This window comes from Macrotis lagotis, chromosome X, assembly GCF_037893015.1.
Source record: "Macrotis lagotis isolate mMagLag1 chromosome X, bilby.v1.9.chrom.fasta, whole genome shotgun sequence".
Lineage (NCBI taxonomy): Eukaryota > Metazoa > Chordata > Mammalia > Peramelemorphia > Peramelidae > Macrotis > Macrotis lagotis.
Window position 1 is genome coordinate 668,901,125 of NC_133666.1, and position 20,093 is coordinate 668,921,217.

At 45.2% G+C, this 20,093-nt stretch overlaps 1 protein-coding gene across 1 annotated transcript in view; it reads right to left on the reverse strand.

Annotated features, from left to right (window-relative positions):
- Positions 1-20,093, reverse strand: part of HIP1R (huntingtin interacting protein 1 related) — a 74,836-nt gene that overhangs the window by 20,021 nt on the left and 34,722 nt on the right. Inside the window, exons 5-17 of the mRNA XM_074205492.1 lie at positions 19,376-19,456; positions 16,086-16,162; positions 13,626-13,687; positions 10,933-11,073; positions 8,910-8,967; positions 7,856-7,931; positions 6,877-7,017; positions 6,439-6,500; positions 4,618-4,690; positions 2,219-2,402; positions 1,321-1,409; positions 926-1,042; positions 628-729 (exon numbers count right to left, since the gene is read on the reverse strand). Of these exons, the coding sequence (XP_074061593.1) occupies positions 628-729; positions 926-1,042; positions 1,321-1,409; positions 2,219-2,402; positions 4,618-4,690; positions 6,439-6,500; positions 6,877-7,017; positions 7,856-7,931; positions 8,910-8,967; positions 10,933-11,073; positions 13,626-13,687; positions 16,086-16,162; positions 19,376-19,456 (1,263 nt within the window). The remainder of the gene's footprint in view (positions 1-627; positions 730-925; positions 1,043-1,320; positions 1,410-2,218; positions 2,403-4,617; positions 4,691-6,438; positions 6,501-6,876; positions 7,018-7,855; positions 7,932-8,909; positions 8,968-10,932; positions 11,074-13,625; positions 13,688-16,085; positions 16,163-19,375; positions 19,457-20,093) is intronic.

Consider the following 20,093-nt stretch of genomic DNA (forward strand, 5'->3'; position numbering starts at 1 on the left):
AGAGCTCAAAGGGACCTTGGAAGCCATCAAGCCCAACCTTCTCTTTTTACATTGGGGAAACGGAGGCAGAGAGGGCCTTAAATGATTTGTCCAAGGTCCCATGTTCTGACTTCAGGTCCAGGACTTAATTCCACTATACAGTGCTGTCCTGGCTCCCTCCTGCCTCCAGGATAAAAACAAATTCAGACTGGCATTGGAAGTCCTCTACGTCATCATGTGACCTAATTCACCCAACTCGAACTCAACCTGCCATCTACCACCTCCCTGCTCTTGTAGAGCCCTTCCCTCCTGCCCGGAATGCCCTCCCAGAATCCTCAGCTTCCTCCAAAGCCCAGCCCAAGGGCCCCCTCCCCACCCCTCTTTATAACACAGCTTTCCCTAACTCCCATGTGAAAGAGATTCTCTCCCACATTTTCCTAGAGTTTGTGTGTAAATATCTGTGTTTATGTGTGTGTGTTTTCAATCTTTCCCCATCTTCACTCCCTCCCTTGTACGATGCTCATCTCTGGGGGCACAGCTTCCCTAGTAGAGCATGGGCTTGGATCCATGAAGACCTGAGTTCAAATCCACCTCGACTTTAGGCAGATCACATATCTGCGCTCTCATCTGCAGACTGGGTTCTCCTACCTGCTCCTTGTGGCTCAGCGTCTCCTGGACCCGGACCAGCTCTCCAGTTTTAGCCTCCAATTCTCTCTTTAGCTTCTCCAGCTGGTAACTCTGGTCCTCTAACTGAGACAGGAAAGTGTGTCACCCAGGGCAGGGAGCTCACCACTGTCTGGGACCTTTAGACAACCCATGACCTAATTGCACAGGGGACCAGGGAAGGATGTTTTGGGGACTTGGGAGCAGGGGAGGGAGGCAGCTCCCCTCTGGGTCTTTGGCTTGAGAGAACCAGGGCGGCCAAGGATTGTAGGGAGACACGTACCTTCATCTCCGACTCACGCTTCACTTGCTCCATCTGGAAGGCCAGTTGCTCCTTCACACGGGCGACCTCCTCCTGACTCTGCTGGGTGACGGTCAGCTGCTTGGCTGTGTCTGCATTCTGAGTTCAGATGAGGAGGGAAATAGAGATCACACCTAGAAAGCCTCCCACTTCACCAGTCTCCTCCAACAACTTTGAATGAGGGAGTGTTCATGCTTGCTGATGGATTGATGGTTGTCCACGGTAATTTGCGTGCTCTCTCCCCCATTAGAGGGGGAAGCTCTTTGAGGGCAGGAAGCCTGTCACCCAACAAGGAACCAATAGTGGCCCAGGGGTCCTGCCTATGGCCCTGGACTCATTGGGTCCCCCTGGGCTGGGGGCAGAAGGGTCGCTGGTACCTTCCTCAGCAGTTCAGCATGGGTGTTGATGAGCTCGTTGTGTTTCTCCTTTAGCTTGGTGTACCGAGCCTCTGTGGCACTGGCCTTCTCTGGAGAAAAGTGGGGTGAGTAGAGGTTGGGGATGGCAGTAGTTAACATCCCTCCTCCCCAAGAAAACGACTACAATACTGTTGAGCCAAAGACTGGGTCATTAGAATGATCCATCTCAGGTCTGGAGGGGGGACAAGGAAATATGCGCCACTTGCTTCCGTAATAATAATAATAATAACAGCTCTCATCTAGAGAGAGCTTTAAGGTTGGCAAGCACTTTATATGTATGTTAGCTCATTTGATCCCCACAACCACCTTGGGAGGCAGGCACTTTCATTACATCCCTATTTTACAGATGAGGAAACTGAAGCTGAGAGATGGTAGGTGTCACACAAATAGTAAGTATCCAAGGCAAGATTTGAATTCAAGTCTTACCAACTCCAAGTCCAAAGTTCTATCCATACTCATCTCCCTTTTGTCACTCTTCCCCCCCCCCCCATCTCCTATGATGAGGAAGCCTTTCTCCTGATCAGGGAATAACTTCTCTACCTGCACAATGAGCCCATTCCATATCATCTCCCCCAATAGATTACCCTCTTTGTTATCCCTTCCCTGTCTCCTGCCTCCTTCCTGACTAGAATCACGTCCACATCTTCCCCCATCCTGAAAAAAGTTATCACTGTAGTGCAGGCCTTCATCACACCTGGATGACTGCAGTTATCTGGGGATGGGTCTGCCTATGGTAGGCACCAGCCCTGCTGTGCCACCCCCCGAGAGTCTCCTTGGATGGGGAGGAGGAATTGGGTTGTGGGGTGTGTGTGTGTGTGTGTGTGTGTGTGTGTGTGTGCGTACACATGCCAGGACCTACTCTCGGCCTCTTGGTACAACCCCTGGGCCCGCTCCTGCTCCAGTCTGGTCTTCCGCAACTGCTCCAGCTCGATCCTCAGCTGTTCATTGTCAACCAGAGCTTTCTGCTTTTGCTTGCGCTGCTCCTCCAGCTCAGCCTCCAGCCCATTCACCTGACCCTTCAGCTGCGTAATGTACCTCTGGGCCTGGGGACAGGGAAGGTGAGTCAGGGGTCCCTCCTGCACTGCTCTCCACCCCCAGGGTCTGAGGATCCAACAGCCACCAAGATGGAGTGACCTGGGGCATATCTCTTTTGCCTTCACATGCCCCCGGACAATTCAGAGCAGGTGCCAGCCTGCATTGACAGAGGGGGTTCCTCATCTGGGAGACCCCTAAGAAAATCACAGCTCCAATCCCCATCCTATTGTGAGTGTGATTATGTATTGTTATGGACTTATTGTCAAAGTATAATAAATTTCTCAAACTATGTTCCCAGGAAAAAAGGATGATTTCTTAAGACAGTCCTCAGCCTTCACATTTCAGTCATTTGTGCCAGTAGATAAGATGTCAAGATCCATGCTTATCTCCCTTATATTCATTACAAACTCAGGAAGACAAATAATCAGGATGCCAGAAAACTTGTCCTGCCTTCATGATGCTTAAAGTCCAGGAAGAGATAATAAGTCATCTGATAGTAAAGTATAGACTTTCACAAACAACCAGGTAACTTAATATTGTGCAACTTTCATAGACAGGTCCTCAAGAAGGTGAAAGATTTCCCACATGAAAAGTCTCAGGTGTTCCAAAATCTTCCTAGCAGCTCTTTTTGTAGTGGCAAAGAATTGGAAAATGAGGGGGATGCCCATCCATTGGGGAATGGCTAAAAAAATTATGGTATATGAATACTATGGAATATTATTGTTCTATAAGAAACCATGAATGGTCGGACTCGAGAGAAGCATGGAATGAGTTACAGGATCTGATGCTGAGCGAAGGGAGCAGAACCAAGAGAACACTGGACACATTAACAACAAGATCAGCCTTGATGGAAGCACTTTTTAAAAATTTCTCTTAAGTCTTTCTATTTCATGGGTTTCTTTCTTCTCCCTTAATCATAATTCCTCATACCAAAAATGATTTATCTGTATGTTAAAAACATGTTAAACACAAATGTGTATGTACAATATTCACCTGACTATTAACCACTGAGGGGAGGGGAGTAGAAAGGGAAGGTGGAAAAGAAATTGTATAATTTAAAAATATGCATATGGGGGGCAGCTAGGTGGCGCAGTGGATAGAGCACTGGTCCTGGAATCAGGAGGACCCGAGTTCAAATCCAAATTAGATACTTAATAAATGCCTAGCTGTGTGACCTTGGGCAAGTCACTTAACCCTATTACCTTAAATAATTTTCTTTTAAATCATTTAAAAAAATAATGGATGTGGATGCGGATAAATGTTGAAAAACTTTTATAACATGTAATTGGAAAAATAAAATATCAACTAAAAAAAAGATTTCTACATGCTTTGTTTTGAGAAATATTCCCTTCTCTCTTATTCTGAGGAGTCATCCTGGACAGATGGTTTAGGGTAAACCCTAGAGAATAAAACTTCAAGTCTAACCTATATTAACCCAGTATTTTTTAAGTTTACAGTACAAATTATATTGTTGTTCAGTCTACTGTGTCTGTCTCTTTGTCACCCCCCTTTGGGGTTTTCTTGGCAAAGATACTGGAGTGGTTTGTCATTTTTTTCTCTTGCTCATTTAACAGATGAGAAAACTGAGGCAAATGGGGGTTAGTGACTTACTCAGGTTCACCTGCTAGTGAGTATCTAGGGCTGCCTTTGAACTCAGGAAGGTGAGTCTTCTGTCTCGAGGCCCAGTGCTGTATCCTGAGCTGCCTCAATTACTATATACAGGCTGGCTATTATTTTTCCCTTTACCAATGAGGGCCAACACCTGCTCTGCAGCTTAGAAACTTCTAAAGTTGTCTAGGGGCACCAAGATGTATTAAATGATTTGTCCAAGGTCACACAGCCAAGAGTCAGGACTTCTTGGCTGTGTGTCCAGGCCTCAAAGAACAAGAGCATGGGAACACTCAGAAAGCCGTTATCTCCTGGTATCTTCACAACTGTTACAAAAATGATTAATGACGACTATAATAACAACTAAGCACTTTGCTGATATCATCTCACCTGAGCCTCAAAATAGCTCAGGCCCATTTTGTACCCTTTCTGTGAATGGGAAAATAGAGACTAAGAGAGGTTGGAATTGACGTGCCAGGATCAGGGTCAGCTAGGGTCACCAGTGCAGGACCTGCAGAGACCCAGGCCTCTGGCTGGCCTTGTGTTTCTTCCCACTGCCAGCCACTGCTAGCATACTGGCATATTGCTGATGACCATGGAGGGATCACAACTCACCTCCAGCTTGATCTTGTCCAGTTCAGCTCGGAGCATGTCGACCTCCCTCTTTAGGTTCTCAATCTGGACATCCCTGTGGGTACACAGTGGTCAGGGTACATTAGGGCATGATCCTGCCTAGGGGGCCTCCCCAAAGGCTCCATCCTGGACCCCAACTCTCCTCTCTCTCTCTCCTTCCCTGTCTCTTTTCTGCCTTTCTCTCTCCTCTCCCTCTTTTCCTCTCCTTCTGTCTCCTCTCCCTCCCCCCTCTCTCCCTCTTTTCTCAACCTTCTCTCTTTCTCTTCTCCCTTCCCCTCTCTGCTCTTCCCCTCCCTCCCTTTCCCTTTCTTTTTCCTTCTTCTCTCTTACTCTCCTCACCCTTCCTCTCCTCAACAGGCCTATGACTAGTATAAGGAAGTCTCAAGGCCAATCCATGTCAAAGGTCCTTAGACCTCTTCTCTCCACCCTAGTTCTGGCCTCAATCTTCCAACTGGTCTCCCTGCCTCCAATCTCTCCTCAATCTTCCTCCTTCCTCCACACATCTGCCATGGGGATTCTGCTAAAGTGCAGTCTTTATCATCTTGCCTCCACTTCCACCCCCTTCTCAAGACACTCCTCTCTTTGGCATCCAAAGCTCTTCCCAACCTGCCCCCTTCCTGTCTTTCCAGTTGTCTTACACCTTCTCACTCTCCTCCAGCCAATCTATGGCCAGCCACCCTGGTCTTATGTTCCTCATACACACCCCTTCATCTCCCATTTCTGGACCTTTGTTCTTGCTGTGCCCTCCACAATTCTGCCTCTCAGAATCGCTAGTTTCATTCCAGGCTTGGCCTAAGGGCCTCCTCCTCCATGAAGCCTTTCTAGATATGCCTCTTCCTCCCTCAACTACCCTGGAACTAGTCTGTGTAGACATTACGTAGCCATACAATGTCTCCCATTAAAACATAAGCTCTTTGAAGGCAGAACCTATTTCAAATTTGTCTTTTATTTATCTCTGGTGCTTAGCAGTATCTGGCACACAGTAGAGTCTAAACAGTACTTATTTATTGATTAAATGGTTCACTTGAAGGATTCCATACAGTGTGGTGACTGTCTGGGGTCGGGAGCCACAGTAAATGGCTCAGAATCAGAATGTGTGAAAAATAATGCTCAGAATGATGACCCCTTAAGATCTTAAGTCAGTTATAGTCTGTTTTCCCTATTTAACAGGAGAGGAAAATGAACTCATATTGTCCAGAAAAACTTCTGATAAGTAGTAAAGCAAAGAGGTTTTTGATTAACAAAGACTACATTAAGCAGAACATGATATTAACCAGAACCCATCTCCCCAAATTGTTCTGCTTAAAGTGCAGTTTACAGGGGCGGCTAGGTGGTGTAGTGGATAAAGCACTGGCTCTGGAGTCAGGAGTACCTGAGTTCAAATCCAGGCTCAGACACTTAATAATTACCTAGCTGTGTGGCCTTGGGCAAGCCACTTAACCCCGTTTGCCTTGCAAAAAAACCTAAAAAAAAAATCCTAATAAAGTGCATTTTACTATGCCTTTGTTTCAAGGGGCATCTGGGATCTCCCAGAGTACAGGAAGGGGTCTCTCATAGGTTACTGAGATCCAACCCCCTCATTTTACAGATGAGAAAACTGAGGTGCAGCCCAATCACTCAGTTACTAAGAGTCTGAGGCAGGATTGGAACTCGGGTCTTCTTGATTCCAAGTTCAATATCCTATCCACTATACTAGGATACAACCCTCCTGAGTTTAAACCCCAGGAGGAGAGAGGCATTCACCTTTCAGGGTGAAGCAAGAGCCCTGTTTCTAGCTCCCCTCCTCTTCCTCTGGCCCCTCACCTATCATCCTTTACTGTGCCGTTGGGTGGCCCAAATGTCTGCTCGAAGAGATCAGCTACCACCTGTGAAGGGCCAAATCAAATCGCCAAGATTACTTTTGTTCCACTTAGCATCCCCCCTCCGCTCTAGAAGAAGCCCACCACTGGACCCAGTTGGCTCTAGAGGAGAAAGTGAGGCTGGTGACTTAACCCAGCACCCCCTCACTCAGATCCAATTCATGGACTTAGCATGGTATCACCTCCCTGATGTCATGGTCTTCTTCAAGAAAAAAGGACAAACAACCATCAAACCAGCAGGGCCTTAGACTGGGGCCTCTTGGGACGACTCCACCCTTTCCTTTTCCCTTTCCCCAGGCCAGAGGAAGGCCATGCAGGGGACAACTTCCAAGGGGAAGGGCTCAGGCCTCAGGTTCAGTGGATGGCTGAAAGAGGCTCTCACCGGGGGCTCTCCAACCGGGGGTCCAGTGCTGATCTCAATGAGATTTTCTGGTTCCTCATCTTCAGGAGCTTCCTCAGGGATCACCACCACTGGTTTGATGTGCTCGGCCAGAGCTGAGGCCCGCAGAAAATTGGGAGGACCCTAAGGAAGAAAAATCATAAGGTCCTCAGGATTAGAGACTTAAGAGTAGAAAGGGACACGACTTGCCATTTAGCCCAAGTCACATCTGAACAATAATCTCTACAGGAGAAAAAAGCACCTTCAGACTTCTCTGCTGATGTGGGGGACTGTGGGAATGAACTCAGAATGGAATGCCAGACTTGGTCAACTCTAATCTACTTCCCCCACCTCTTCTCTCTTATAAGAGCTGGCCTTCTGGGGAGGGGAAATAACAGGGGTGTAAAACAACCACGCTATCAATGCACTTTTTTGGTAAAGGTATACTCAAAAACGTTCCCAACAAATGGTTAACCAACTAACAACTGCAGGAGAAAGCAGGTCCCACAAGGCAACTCCTTTTATCTTGGGAGGAAAGTGGCACAGACAAAATATGTCCCTCACAATGTCCCCCCATTGCTCCTGGTTCTGATGGCTCCCCATCAGCACAAGACTAACCCTGCCTGTGTGCTAAAGCCTTTTGAATATTTGAAGATAGCTTGCATGGTACCTAACCTCTTCCATTCCCCAGGCTAAGTGCCTCCATTGTCTTTAATCCATCTTGGTCTGGCTTGGTCTCAGTCACCTGTCACTCATTGTACCCCTAACTCTACCTTAGAACCACCTGAACTGACCAATTCCCATCTGGGAGCTGAGAACACAAGATCCATCCCACCCTGCTTGCTTGGGGATCACAGGGCACCATACACTCAGAGGGGGCAGGGAAGGACAGACTCTTATATGATTGTTAGCCAGGGTCTACACCCCTCACAGTCTTCTTAGGGGTCTATTGATGCTTTCAGCGAGAGAAGGGCAAAGATACCTCTGGCAGCCGAGGAATCTGGATGAGGCGCTTAAAGTAAAGCATGTCTGAGGCCCTTCGGAAGAAGTTTCTGAGGCTGTGGACAGGGAGAGAGATTGGTGGTTAGAAAATGGACAGGTCAGGCTAGGGTAGTACTTCTTAATCTGGTGTCTGGAACTTTCTGCCAAAGGAATCCAGACATAACTAGCAGAATAAGGAATTACAATCTAATCTGTCCTTTGTCATTTTTATAAATAGTTTGCCTTTCTTCCCTTTTCTTTTCAATGAGATTAGATAAAGGTTTATCAATTTTATTAGATTTTGGAAATTTATTTTTCAGTTTATTATTTTCTCCTTTGATATTTAGATTTCTTCTTCTATATTTCAAAATGAACTCAATTCAAACCAACATTTATTAATCAATTTTTATGCCCACGAAATAGTGGTAGGCACTGGGGATACAAAGACAAAAGAGATTAAATTATTCCTGTCCTCAAGATACTTTTATTCTATTGAGTATTCAGGGCAGAAAAATAAAGTATTTAGATAAGGGTTCCTAACAGGGTGGGTGAACCTGCTTTTAAACATATTTCTATAATTTTTATTTCAACATATGGCTTATCTTTTTGTAATGTTGTATATTTTATTGTAGTTATTTAGAACTTTATTCTGAGAAGGGCTCTCTGTCAGATGGTCAGAGAGGATTGTGAGACAAAAACTGTGAAGAACCACAGATATACATGAGAACTTGAAGATTGAAAATAACAATGAAAGGAGATTAGGAGAGGCTTCCCATAGGAGACTGTGAGTAAGCTGAGCCTTGAAGGAACCTAGAGATTCTTTGAGGTGATGGGGAGGAGAATGAGGCGAAGATGTCTGAGTCCAAGGAACACCAAATGGACCTCCTTCATACAAGTGCTGGCCTATCAAATTCCACCATCTCCCTCTTCCCACAAGCCCCATGGTAGGGATGGGGCTGGGGTCACCTCTGTAGCCAAGCAGGACAACCCAGACCCCTTGTCGCTTGACTGTGTCATAGACCACCACTGTTTGCTCAGGGTCTGCCTCCTGATACCTGTGAAACTGCTCGTGGAAACGATCCCTGTGTCCTTGCAGTGTGTCAGCCGGCAGACCTGAATGAGCAAGAATAACATTTTTGATATTTGCTCACAAAACAATGTTTATGATAAAGTTTATATTGTTACCTCCATTTTATAGATCAGGGAACTGAGAGTCAAATAAAGTGACCAGTCTGAGAATATATAACCAGTAAGTAGTGAAGCCAACTGTAGGGCTTTAGGGTCTCCTAATAGGAATGATCATGAATGCTGACTTTAAGATATTCCAGGTACCATGATTTCCATTTTACCAGATCAGTAAACTGAGGCTTGCTTGCTCAGGGTCACAGAGTCAGGATGTGCTACAGTCAGGACATGAAGCCAGGTCTTCCTGACTTTGAGACTGAATCTCTATGATTATGTCACATTGTATATGGCAGGGTCCCCATTTTCTAGATCCCAAATTTTGGGCTAAGAGATGAAGTTGACTGACTTGCTCATAATTGCACAGCTGATACCCAGAAGTGGGATCTGAACTCAAGTCTTCCTGTCTCTGGGTCCACTGATCTGCCTGTCACACTCTGCTGACTCTCAACCAGATTACCTCCTGGTCCAATGCTATCACCACACACCACTCACTTTAAATGCATTTTCTTTGGATTTGAAGGCATTGTGTCACCTTCTGGGGACCTCCCACCCACAGGGTGGGGGGGAATGGGAGACCCCCCAACAGGGATCCACTTGGCTCCTCCCTCTGCTCCCTCCCTTGCCCCTTTCCATCTATGTAGTAGAAAGGGTTTGGGGGGGATGACAACCACAGCCCAATTCCATATACCCAGTGAGCAGCTCTGGGCGTAGCAAAGAGTAAAAACTTGGTTGTCACCTGGGAAAAATCCACTTCAACCTACTGGCCAGGCTGGTGGGCCATTAATAAATAATAATAATAATAATAATAATAATAATAATAATAATGATGATGATGATGATGATGATGATGAACATAATATATTTGTAGCATTTTAAAGTTTGCAAAATGCTTTGCATAAGGTCTCTCCTGTTACTGAGTCCTGTCTAAAAAAGACCCTGAAGTGGTTTGCCATTTCCTTCTCCAGCTTATTTTAAGATGAGGAAACTGAGGCAAACAGGGTTAAGTGACTTGCCCAAGGTCACACAGCCAGGATGTGCATGAGGCAGGATTTGAACTCAGGTCTTCCTGACTCCAAGTCTGATGCTGTATGCAATATAGGGCTATGGAGCTGCTCTCTCTCCTTTGAGCAACATAATAATTCTGGGAGGCAGGTATTTTATACCTATTATATATCCTTTTTACAGATGAATACATTGAGGTTGTAGGAAGGGAAATGACCTCTCCCAGTTTACATAGCAACTATATTCTGAGGAAGGATCCAAAGCTAGGTCTGATCTGAAACAGATTCATCATTCTTATGAACTGCCTCCCTCACAGGAGGCATTCAGTGAACATTAGCTGAATTGATATGAACTAAACACTCAATTCTCAATTATTCATTCATTCAACAAACATCTATTAATTAATCATCTGTGGTAATGGAAGACAGAGATGACGCAAATAATATAAAATTCAAATCTAATTCCTAGCTGTCTCTGGAAGGCATTGTGCAATTAAGAAAATTATATTTATTTAGAAAAAATAAAAGCTTGGTTTGGGCTAATATTAAAATTAAGTTATTAATATTAATAAAAATCATTCATAATATTAAAATCAAGTCATTCAAATGAGCCTGCCATTCATGAGCTCATGCTGATGGTGTTGTGAGTAGCTGTGAAAGGGACCTAGGCTCTAGGGTTAAAAACAGTTGCCCCCATAATCTTGTAGAATGATAAACAAGGCTGGCAGGAATTGCCTTGTCCAATACATTCATCCAAGTTTGGTGGAAATGGGAGATTCCTCATGGAACCTTGGAACCCTGGACCTGGAATAGACAGCAAACTCCCAGGGACTTTGGGGGTCATGGTCCCTTAGCAGGCAGGGAGGTTAAAAGACAGGAGAGAAGGACTCACAAGAGTGGAGTTTGAACATGAGCTTGACTGTATAGTGGTAGAGGTGGCTGCAGTCCTGGATCACCTGGATGAGGGGGGCCAGGCGGCATTGGCCCGATGCCATCTGAGATACAGCAATGGCTGTGTTGAGCTGTCGGAAGACTGACAAGAAAGAAAGAGAAGAGGTAAGAATATGGGGGAGAGGACTATAACTAGTAGGAACCTCCCCTAGCCTCATGCCCTCATTTGACAGATAAGGAACCTGAGGCCCAGGGAAATGAACTGACATCACAGGATCAGAGATATCAAGCTAGTGGGGATCTCAAGAGATTATTTTACCCCCTGCCCCACATTTTACAGATGAGGAAACTGAGGCCTAGAGAAGTTTAGTGATTCCACAGGTAATAAATAAAATTTAATCCCAACTCTGAGTTCAGTATGTCTGAGAGTATAGGGTCCCTTCCAGATTGTCTACAAGGTATCAAAAGGGAGTGCCTAGGAACACATGGGCCCCTACTTCAGCCCTCCTCTCTAAACCCCTGGCTGTGCTACCTGCCTTGGAGAACCAGAACAGCCCAGGAAATGAGGGTGGGAGTATCTCTCCACCTTGGGAGAGCCTTTGGCAGCCTCCTGGACAGGCAGTGAGGGTGTCTGTCACTGCACCACTCATCCCCAGGACCCTGTCCCAGATACCAGACTGATTGTACCAAGGGATGGTTCTACAGTGATGGGATGGCTGCCCTTGCCTTCCCATGGTGCTGGATATCAGAAGCTTAGGTCATCCCAGGACTAATGAATATAAGATGAAAGATTTAGAGGGGGCACAATTCAGATCCCTCAGTTTACAAAAGAGGAAACCGAGCCCCAGGAAGGTCCATGATTTTCCCAATAGCTGGTATTCACACCCAAGTTTTCCAGCTCTAAATCTAGCATTCTTTCCACAAGGCCCTAGTCAAGGGATTGGCTGGAACAGATGTCTCTGAGTGAACTGTGATTATTTGGGCCAGGTCTGCCATAAAGGGCCATTTGTCCCCTGCCAATGTCCTCCAGGCACTTCAGCCATCCTTGGGAGCCAAGAAAGACAGGGAAAGAAGAGAGATTAAGACTAACCATGCTCAGATTACTCACTGCCATGGGGAGAGGGAGGAGGGAAGGGAGGGAAGAAGAAAAATATATAACTCAAAAATCTTACAAAAAGATGAATGATGAAAACTATCTATTTTTGCATGTAACTGGAAAAATAAAATATTCAAGACTAACAGCTCAGGAGGTCAGACTTAGAAACAAATCGAGTAATCAATCAATAAACATCCATTAAATGCCTACTATGTGTTCTGATACCATGAGATTGATTTATCAGGTCAGGTATGGGTAGGATGACATGACCTCTGGAGGTCCCTTCCAACCTTGCCACAACTCCTAGGCCTATAGGAGAGACAGCTGGACCCTCCTCTCCTCTCCAGCTCCCTCAAATGACACCTTCCATCCCCCAGCTCACTGCTGCCTCTTCCCTTCCTCTTTAAAACAAAACTGAATCACCAAAAAGTGCTTTGGAGGTGCCACCTAAAAATAACCCAATTATCCTCTCTGGATCCAGGCCAGTGAAAGAATGGGGGCTTCCTGCCACGGCTGCAGCTCAACCAGGATCAGTCTAACTCTGGTCGTGGAGGATTCCTCCCACTAGGGACAAGGGAAGGGAATGATCCAACAAACTCCCCAGTTCTTTTTCTGCTTCTGTCTTCTTTCCTTTCTTGGTATTTATGGGATGGGATTATGTTCAAATACCATGGTTGGGAACTGAATAGTATCTTTTTTTTTTTAAAGGTTTTTGCAAGGCAAATGGGATTAAGCGGCTTGCCCAAGGCCACACAGCTAGGTAATTATTAAGTGTCTGAGACTGGATTTGAACCCAGGTACTCCTGACTCCGGGGCTGGTGCTTTATCCACTGCGCCACCTAGCTGCCCCTCTTTTTTTTTTTTTTAAACAAAATACTCTATATACATTATCTCAATGGAATAATAGCTAGCATTTATATAGCATTTTAAGGTTTTCAGAGCACTTTACATAGGTTATCTAATTTGATCCTCATCATAACCCTGAGAAGTGGGGGACTATTATTATTATTATTATTATTACCCCCATTTTACAGATGAGGAAAGTGAGGCACAGAGAGGTTGTCCTTTGCCCAGGGTCACACAGTTAAGTGTCTGAGGTATGATTTAGTTAGCTAAAGTGTGAACCTCATAATCCTGGGTGGTTGATGCTAGAATTATCTCCATTGTACAGATGAGGAAACTGAGGCACAAAAATGGAAAATTATTTCCTGGGGTCTTTGATTCTCCAAGTCTACCCCCGACCAGGGCAGGCAGAGGCATTCAGGATGAAGGCTTCTTGGTTTGTTTGCTTGGTTGGGAGCCTGGAGGAATAACTTCTGTTTTTCTGTCCTTGTCTGAGAGGGAGGGTACATTAGATGCCAACACTCTGGGAAACATGGCCTGGTGAACTAGCTTCATGAGGATCTGTCTATCCTGAGCTGAGGGGCGGGGAAGCTGGCCTCCTTTACCTGGGCTTCTCAGCCTTGGAAGGATTTGGGGCTAAACTGACAGGGTTGGCCATGAGCCTTCTTCCTTCTCTTTCTACTCCACCCCCAATCTGAGAATCCAGGAAACTCCAACCCAGACCTGGATCACCTTTCTTTCCCAGAAGAGCTCACCTGATTCCGAAAGTTTCAGCTCGCAGTCCATGTAATCAAACATCTCCACAGTGAGCTGGAAACTAAAGGTCAAGAGACAGATGAGAACAGGGTTGAAGGAGACCAGACTTGTGGTGGCATAGCCAAGTAATGGCTGCAGGGGTCAGGAGATCTGAGACGTTTTATTGATATGGAAACTGAGGCCCAGAAAGGTTAATTAATTTTTCAAGGTCATATAGGTACTATGTGAAAGAGCTGAGATTTGAACCAGGGTCTATGATTCCAAATCACTAATCTCTGCACCATGGTAGGCTGCTTCACACCTAGGACAGACAATACCCCCCCACACACACACATATATCCTACCATACACACACTCCTCCTCTTGGGCAACATAAGACCTGGTAACAATTATAGTAGAACTTTACCATGTTTAAGGCTACTGCAATGATCAGTCTTAGCCCCAGACTTTCCCCTTTTTGATGGGAGAGGTTGGGGAGGCCCATGGATATAGAATGGTATGCACATGGGTTGACTGACTTTGCTAAGGATCATTGTTCTAGAGAACTCAAGAGGGTCCTAAAAGGCCATCTATTTCAACTATTTTATATTATACGAGGAAAATGAGGCCTAGGGAGCTTGGGTAATTTATCCAAGGCTAAAAGGGGCAATCAGAGGTGAGATCTGAACTCAGGTCCTCTCAGCACAAATCCATTCTGCTCTTTCCACCATACCTCATTTTTACTGTTACAAAGGAAAGCTCATCATAGACAATGATTTGGAAATGATTTGTAATATAAAAATAAAAAGTATGAATAAAACTTTTTAAAACCTCACAAATGAGCTGATGAGACAGAGACAAAGAGAGGAGAGAAAGACTGTGTGCATGCATGTGTACATGGGGCATGTTTCCTAAGTGTAAGGCAGCCTACCATGGTGCCCAGAGGACTGGATTTTGGAGTAGCTAGGTGACACAGTAGATAGAGCACTAGCCCTGGAGTCGGGATGGTCTCAGACACTTGGTTACATATTAGTTGTGTGACCTTGGGCAAGTCACTTAAAACCCATTGTCCCACAAAACAAAACAATCGCAGGTCCTGGATTCAAATTCTGCCTCAGATGTTTTCTGTCTGTGTAACGTTGGCCAAGGCTCTCAATATCTTTAGGTTATTATTTTCCAGGTTCCCATCCACGAAATCCTCCTCAGTTGGAGGAACTGGAAGCCCTCCCTTCACTATGTGGTCACCCTGGACTACACTGCCATGAACAGCAAACATCCCAATGAGCTCCGGGCTCTGCAGGGGCTGCCACTATTGCTACTGTTACAGGCTGAGGGCAGTTTCCCAAGCTCATGGATGACTGGATTTGGGAGGGGGCCAGTGGGAGCCTGGGTTCTGGCTCACCAGTCGGTGGCCCAGCTCCTTCAGTCCCTTTTTTTTTTTTTTTTTTTTTAGGTTTTTGCAAGGCAAATGGGGTGAAGTGGCTTGCCCAAGGCCACACAGCTAGGTCATTATTAAGTGTCTGAGACCGGATTTGAACCCAGGTACTCCTGACTCCAGGGCCGGTGCTTTATCCACTATGCCACCTAGCCGCCCCCAGTCCCTTCTTAAATAACCTGTGTCTTGATCTCAGCTCTCGGGCCCCTTTCTGTCCAGAGTCCCTAGGCTTCAGGCCTATAAGGACCAGAAGGACATGTTTCTCTTCAGTAGGTTAATGGACGTTGACAGAGTACTTAAGTTTACAAAGTACTTTACAGAGAGTATCTCCTCCAAGTCTCCCAGGGGATAGCGGGCCAGGTAAGTGCTGTCATGATTCCTGTGTCAAATGTGAGAAGAGGGAGGCTTACAGAGATTAAATGACTTGCCCCTTCACACAGTTAGGAAAGAGCAGAGGCATCATCATCACCATAATTGCTTTCAGATTTGCTTTATAGATATTATCTCACTTGATCCTCACAACAGCCCTGGGAGAGAGGGGCAGCTATCATCCCCATTTTACAGATGAGGAAACTGAGGGAGAGAAAAGGTAAGTGAAATCACACAAGCCCAAAGTCACAGAGTTAGGGAGTGGAACAGCTAGAATTTAAAACTAGCTCCCCCTGACTAAATCCTGCACTGTTCTCCTTTCTGGGGTATGGTGTGAGGTTGTCTGGGGTCCAGGGATTAACCAGACCAGGTTAGCAGGTCCAAGTTCTGCCCTCTTTCATTTACACAGACACACCACTGGCCAGCATGTGGGTCACTTGCCATGAGGAGGTTGAAGGATCCTGTGGGAATAGCTATGAGGGAAACCCCAAGGGAAAGCAGAACATTCTGGGAGAGGAATGAGTGGGCCCATAAATATGCCTGCATGACTGATGAGTCAATCAGCACTACCTTCTGTCTCAGAGGATGCTCCCAAGGAAATCCCCACCTCTGGCCTTGCCCCAGGTTCTTGGCCTCACCCTTGTTGGCCAAGTCCTCAAACCCTTAAGAAACTCACATGTTGTTGACATCTGTCCCAGCTGCCTTTTCCAGCACCTCATCAGTCACCTCTAGGCCTGGTGGAAATTGTGGATGCTGCCGAGAGAGGGGGAGGGGAGCGAGAGGAAGAGAGGAGGGAGAGAGAGAAGTTAGAGGGAAAAGAAAAAGGAGATGAGAGAAAAGGAGAGGGGAGAGGGAGAAAGAGGTGGAGAAAGGCAGAGAGAGAGAGAGAGAGAGAGAGAGATTTGAAGGGGGGGAAGAGAAAGATCCAGTTGTGCTTCAGAAGCCTCTTGACTGCTCCTCTGCCCTATATCCCTGGGGAAGACCTGGCTCTAGGCCTCTTGGGCAGTGCCAGCAGGATGAACCACTGTGTTGGCTCCCAAGGCCAATCCAGCTTGAGAAGGAAGTGCCCACTGACCAGGAGGGCCAGGGGAGACTCCAGAAAGATATCCAGCTTCTAAAGCCAAGAATAGGCTCTTAAAATTTGATACTATAATAAACTAAATTCAACAAATATTTATTGATGGAAGGTGAACCAAACAGAGGGGAAAAACCCAAACAAACTACATTTATACATTTCAGTCATTTCTCACCTGTGCAAGCCATTTCTCACCTCTATGTATTTGCCCACCAGGCTGTTCCCCAAGAATGTAAAGCTCTCCTTCCTCACTTCCACCTCTTAGACTCCCTGGTATCCTTTGAAGTTCAACTCAAATGCCATCTTCTATGTGAGGTTCTGATCTCCCTGACCATTAGTAACATCTTCCCACTAAAAAAAAAGCTAGCTACTTCTTCTGCAACACCTTCTACATGAAGCTTTCCCTCTTAATGCCCTCTGTCCAATATCTCATAGTTTATTACTTTGTTGATATCTGTATTTAATTTGTATTTGAGGCAGCTAGGTGGCTCAGTGGAAAGAGCACGGGGCCTGGATTCAGAAATATTTGAGTTCAGATCCAATGTCAAACACTCATTGGCTACGTGATCCTGGGCAAGTCACTTACCTTTTGTTGCCTCATTTTTCTCATCTGTAAAATGGGGATAATAAAAGCACCACTCTCATAGGGTTGTTGCAAGAATGAAATAAAATAAAAAATTTTATGCATGTAGTAGACTACCTGGCACCTAGGTGGCACTATAGAAACTCTAGTTACCAGTAGCTACTATTATAAATGCCCTTGTCTCCCTGGCTCCGCACATAGTAGGTGCCTAATAAATGCTTACTGATTGATCTCTTTTACATATACTTATATAGGTACACTAATGTCTCCCATGAGAGTAGAGACTAGTTCACTTCCATGTATCGCCAGTGCCTACCAATAACTGGCATACAGTAGGTGCTTACCAAATATTCACCAGACCTATGTAAAGAAAGAATGCAAACTCCTTGAAAGCAAGAAAGGTTTTCTTCTTTGTATCTGTATTTCTAGTTCCTAAGCCAGCATTTGGCACACAGTAGCTACCTAATAAATGAACGTTTCTTGCTATTTTTGCAACAAACATATTATTAAATGTGTACATCTTGTCTCCCAAGATCTTAGAGATGCTTACTAAATGTTTGTTGACTGACCAAAATATTAGAATTATTTAAATGAATATATACTTATTATTTTATTTATATCACTAATCTTTTATGTTATTAATTTTTAAATTTCACTTTTGTCTTTTTTTTTTCTTATTTAGCCCAGCATTGGGTCCATGCTGTTGTTTGATCATTTCAGTCATGTCTAATTCTTCATAACTTTATTGGGGGGTATTCTTTTTTTTTTTTGCAAGGCAATGGGGTTAAGTGGCTTTCCCAAGGCCACACAGCTAGGTAAGTATTAAGTGTCTGAGGCTGAGTTTGAACTCAGGTCCTCCAGACTCCAGAGCCAGTGCTCTAACCACTGTACCACCTAGCTGCTCCCCTGGGGGGTATTCTTAAAGCAAAGATATTTAAGTGATTTCCCATTTCCTTCTGAAACTGAAAAATAATAGGGTCTTTCTCAAATAGGTTAGACTCAAGTAGAACAGGAGGTTAAGACTTCAAACTGGACCACCGTGTCCAAGCCCCTCATTTCATAGAAGGGGAAACTGAGGCATGTAATCAGTAATAGTAAGTGATGATAATGAAAGGGCATGAGAGCCCCAAGTTCATTTTACAGATGAGGAAACAGAGTAAAACAGAGTTAAGTGACTTGCCCAGGGTCACACAGCTAGTAAACATCTGAGGCCAGGTTTGACCTCCAGAAGATGAGTCTTCCTGAAGACAGATGATTAATATATGCTGAAATGGTTTGGAAGATAATTTTAAATAGCAATAAAACATGGGGTCATGCCTGTGCTAACTTAAAAAGCCCAGTCTGCCCATTCCTCAAAAAGAAAAGTCCTCAAGGGGAAGGCTGACTGTGGAGCTGGAGTTAGCAATTGGAGCTGGCAAAATGGGCCTGGCCCAAGCAGCAGGAAATCCACCCTCAAATCAAAATTTTAAAATAAATTCCAGGGTGTAGGAATAACCTTGAGACATGGGGCCTAGTGGGAGGGCAGGCAGAGAGCCTCCCTAGGTCCCCAAGATGCTAGTGTTGGGGAGCTTGCCATGATGGTGGCAAGGGGAAGCTCATCTAACATGTGTGGGAGGGGCAGAGAAGTGTAAGAACAATTATTCCTGCTAACTTGCTAAACTCAACTATTTCTAGATGATTGAAGGAATGCAAGCACTATCCATGCCCTTTAAATATCAGTGCTGTGGGAAAAGTCCCAGATGTCTCACCCTTGTTACAACTTTGGCTTCATGTATTTATCATTCTAATGTTGCTTCATTTATCTGGGATAGATGGGGCAGGGGGATATCAATTGGAAATATAATGAGAATTTCCATGATGTATTGAAACAAATTTATCAATAAAAAACTTGTAGGTCTTGAAAAGCAAAACAATCAAACAAACCAAAAACTCCCTCCAAAAACAACTGATCATCCTATAAGGCTCCACATGAGGCACTGGGCAAATGAAACTGAAAAATAATAGGATCTTTCTCAATAGGTTAGACTCAAGTAGAACAGGATGATAAGACTTCAAACTAGACCACTGTGTCCAAGCCCCTCATTTCATTAGAAGGGGAAACTGAGGCAAGTAGCCCAGTGATAGTAAGTGATGATAATGAAGAGGCATGACAGCCCCAAGGGGCTAAAGGAGAGGCCAGCTAGAAGATTCTCCAGATAAGGCTGAACTCCTTTCCCCTGCCCTAAACTGGGGAACCCTGAAACTACACAAAAGAAGACCCCACCAGGACCCCTCTCTCCTGGCCCCCAGATTCTAGAACGTCAATTACCTTGAGATGGAAGGAGATCTTAGTCAGTAGAAGTTTGGTGTAAATGGTCACAAGGTGTCCATAGCGGTCATGTAGGTGACCCTGCCAAGAGAAAAGGTAAGAGCAGCTGGACAAATGGAGTAACAGTACTGTTGTGAGAATACGAGAAGTCAGAGAAACCTGGGAAGACTTGCATTAACTGATGCAATGACCACAAGAATGTACAAGAAAAAAGTCCTGAAAGAGCCCAGTCTACACGGGGACTAACTGTGACTTCAGGGAAACAAATCTGCTTCCTCTTTTGGAGAGATGGTGGAACAAGGGGGCAGAATGAGGAACACCTTGTCAGACCTGTCTGGCCAAGGGTTGATTTACTTTGTTTTATTGAGCTGTACTTACAACTTACAAGGAAGGAAGGAGGGAAGGAGAGAAGGAAGGACAGGATAGAAGGAAGGAGAAAGAGATCAAGAGAAAAGGACTGGTCCTGTGATTTCAGTGGTATAGGATTCCCAGTGTGGAAGCTCCCTCTAATAGTGTACATTTTCTTTGTCCTTCAAAATCTCAGGAGAGTCATCTAGAGTCACTCAATCAATAACCATATACCCTGTGCCAGGCCTGCGGGAAGCACTGGGCATCCAAGGAAAGGCAACCCCCCAAACCAGCCCCAAGCCAAGAGTTCTCAGTCTAGGAAGGAATGGGGGGATTGGCATGAACAAACTGTGACCAGGAGAAACTGGAA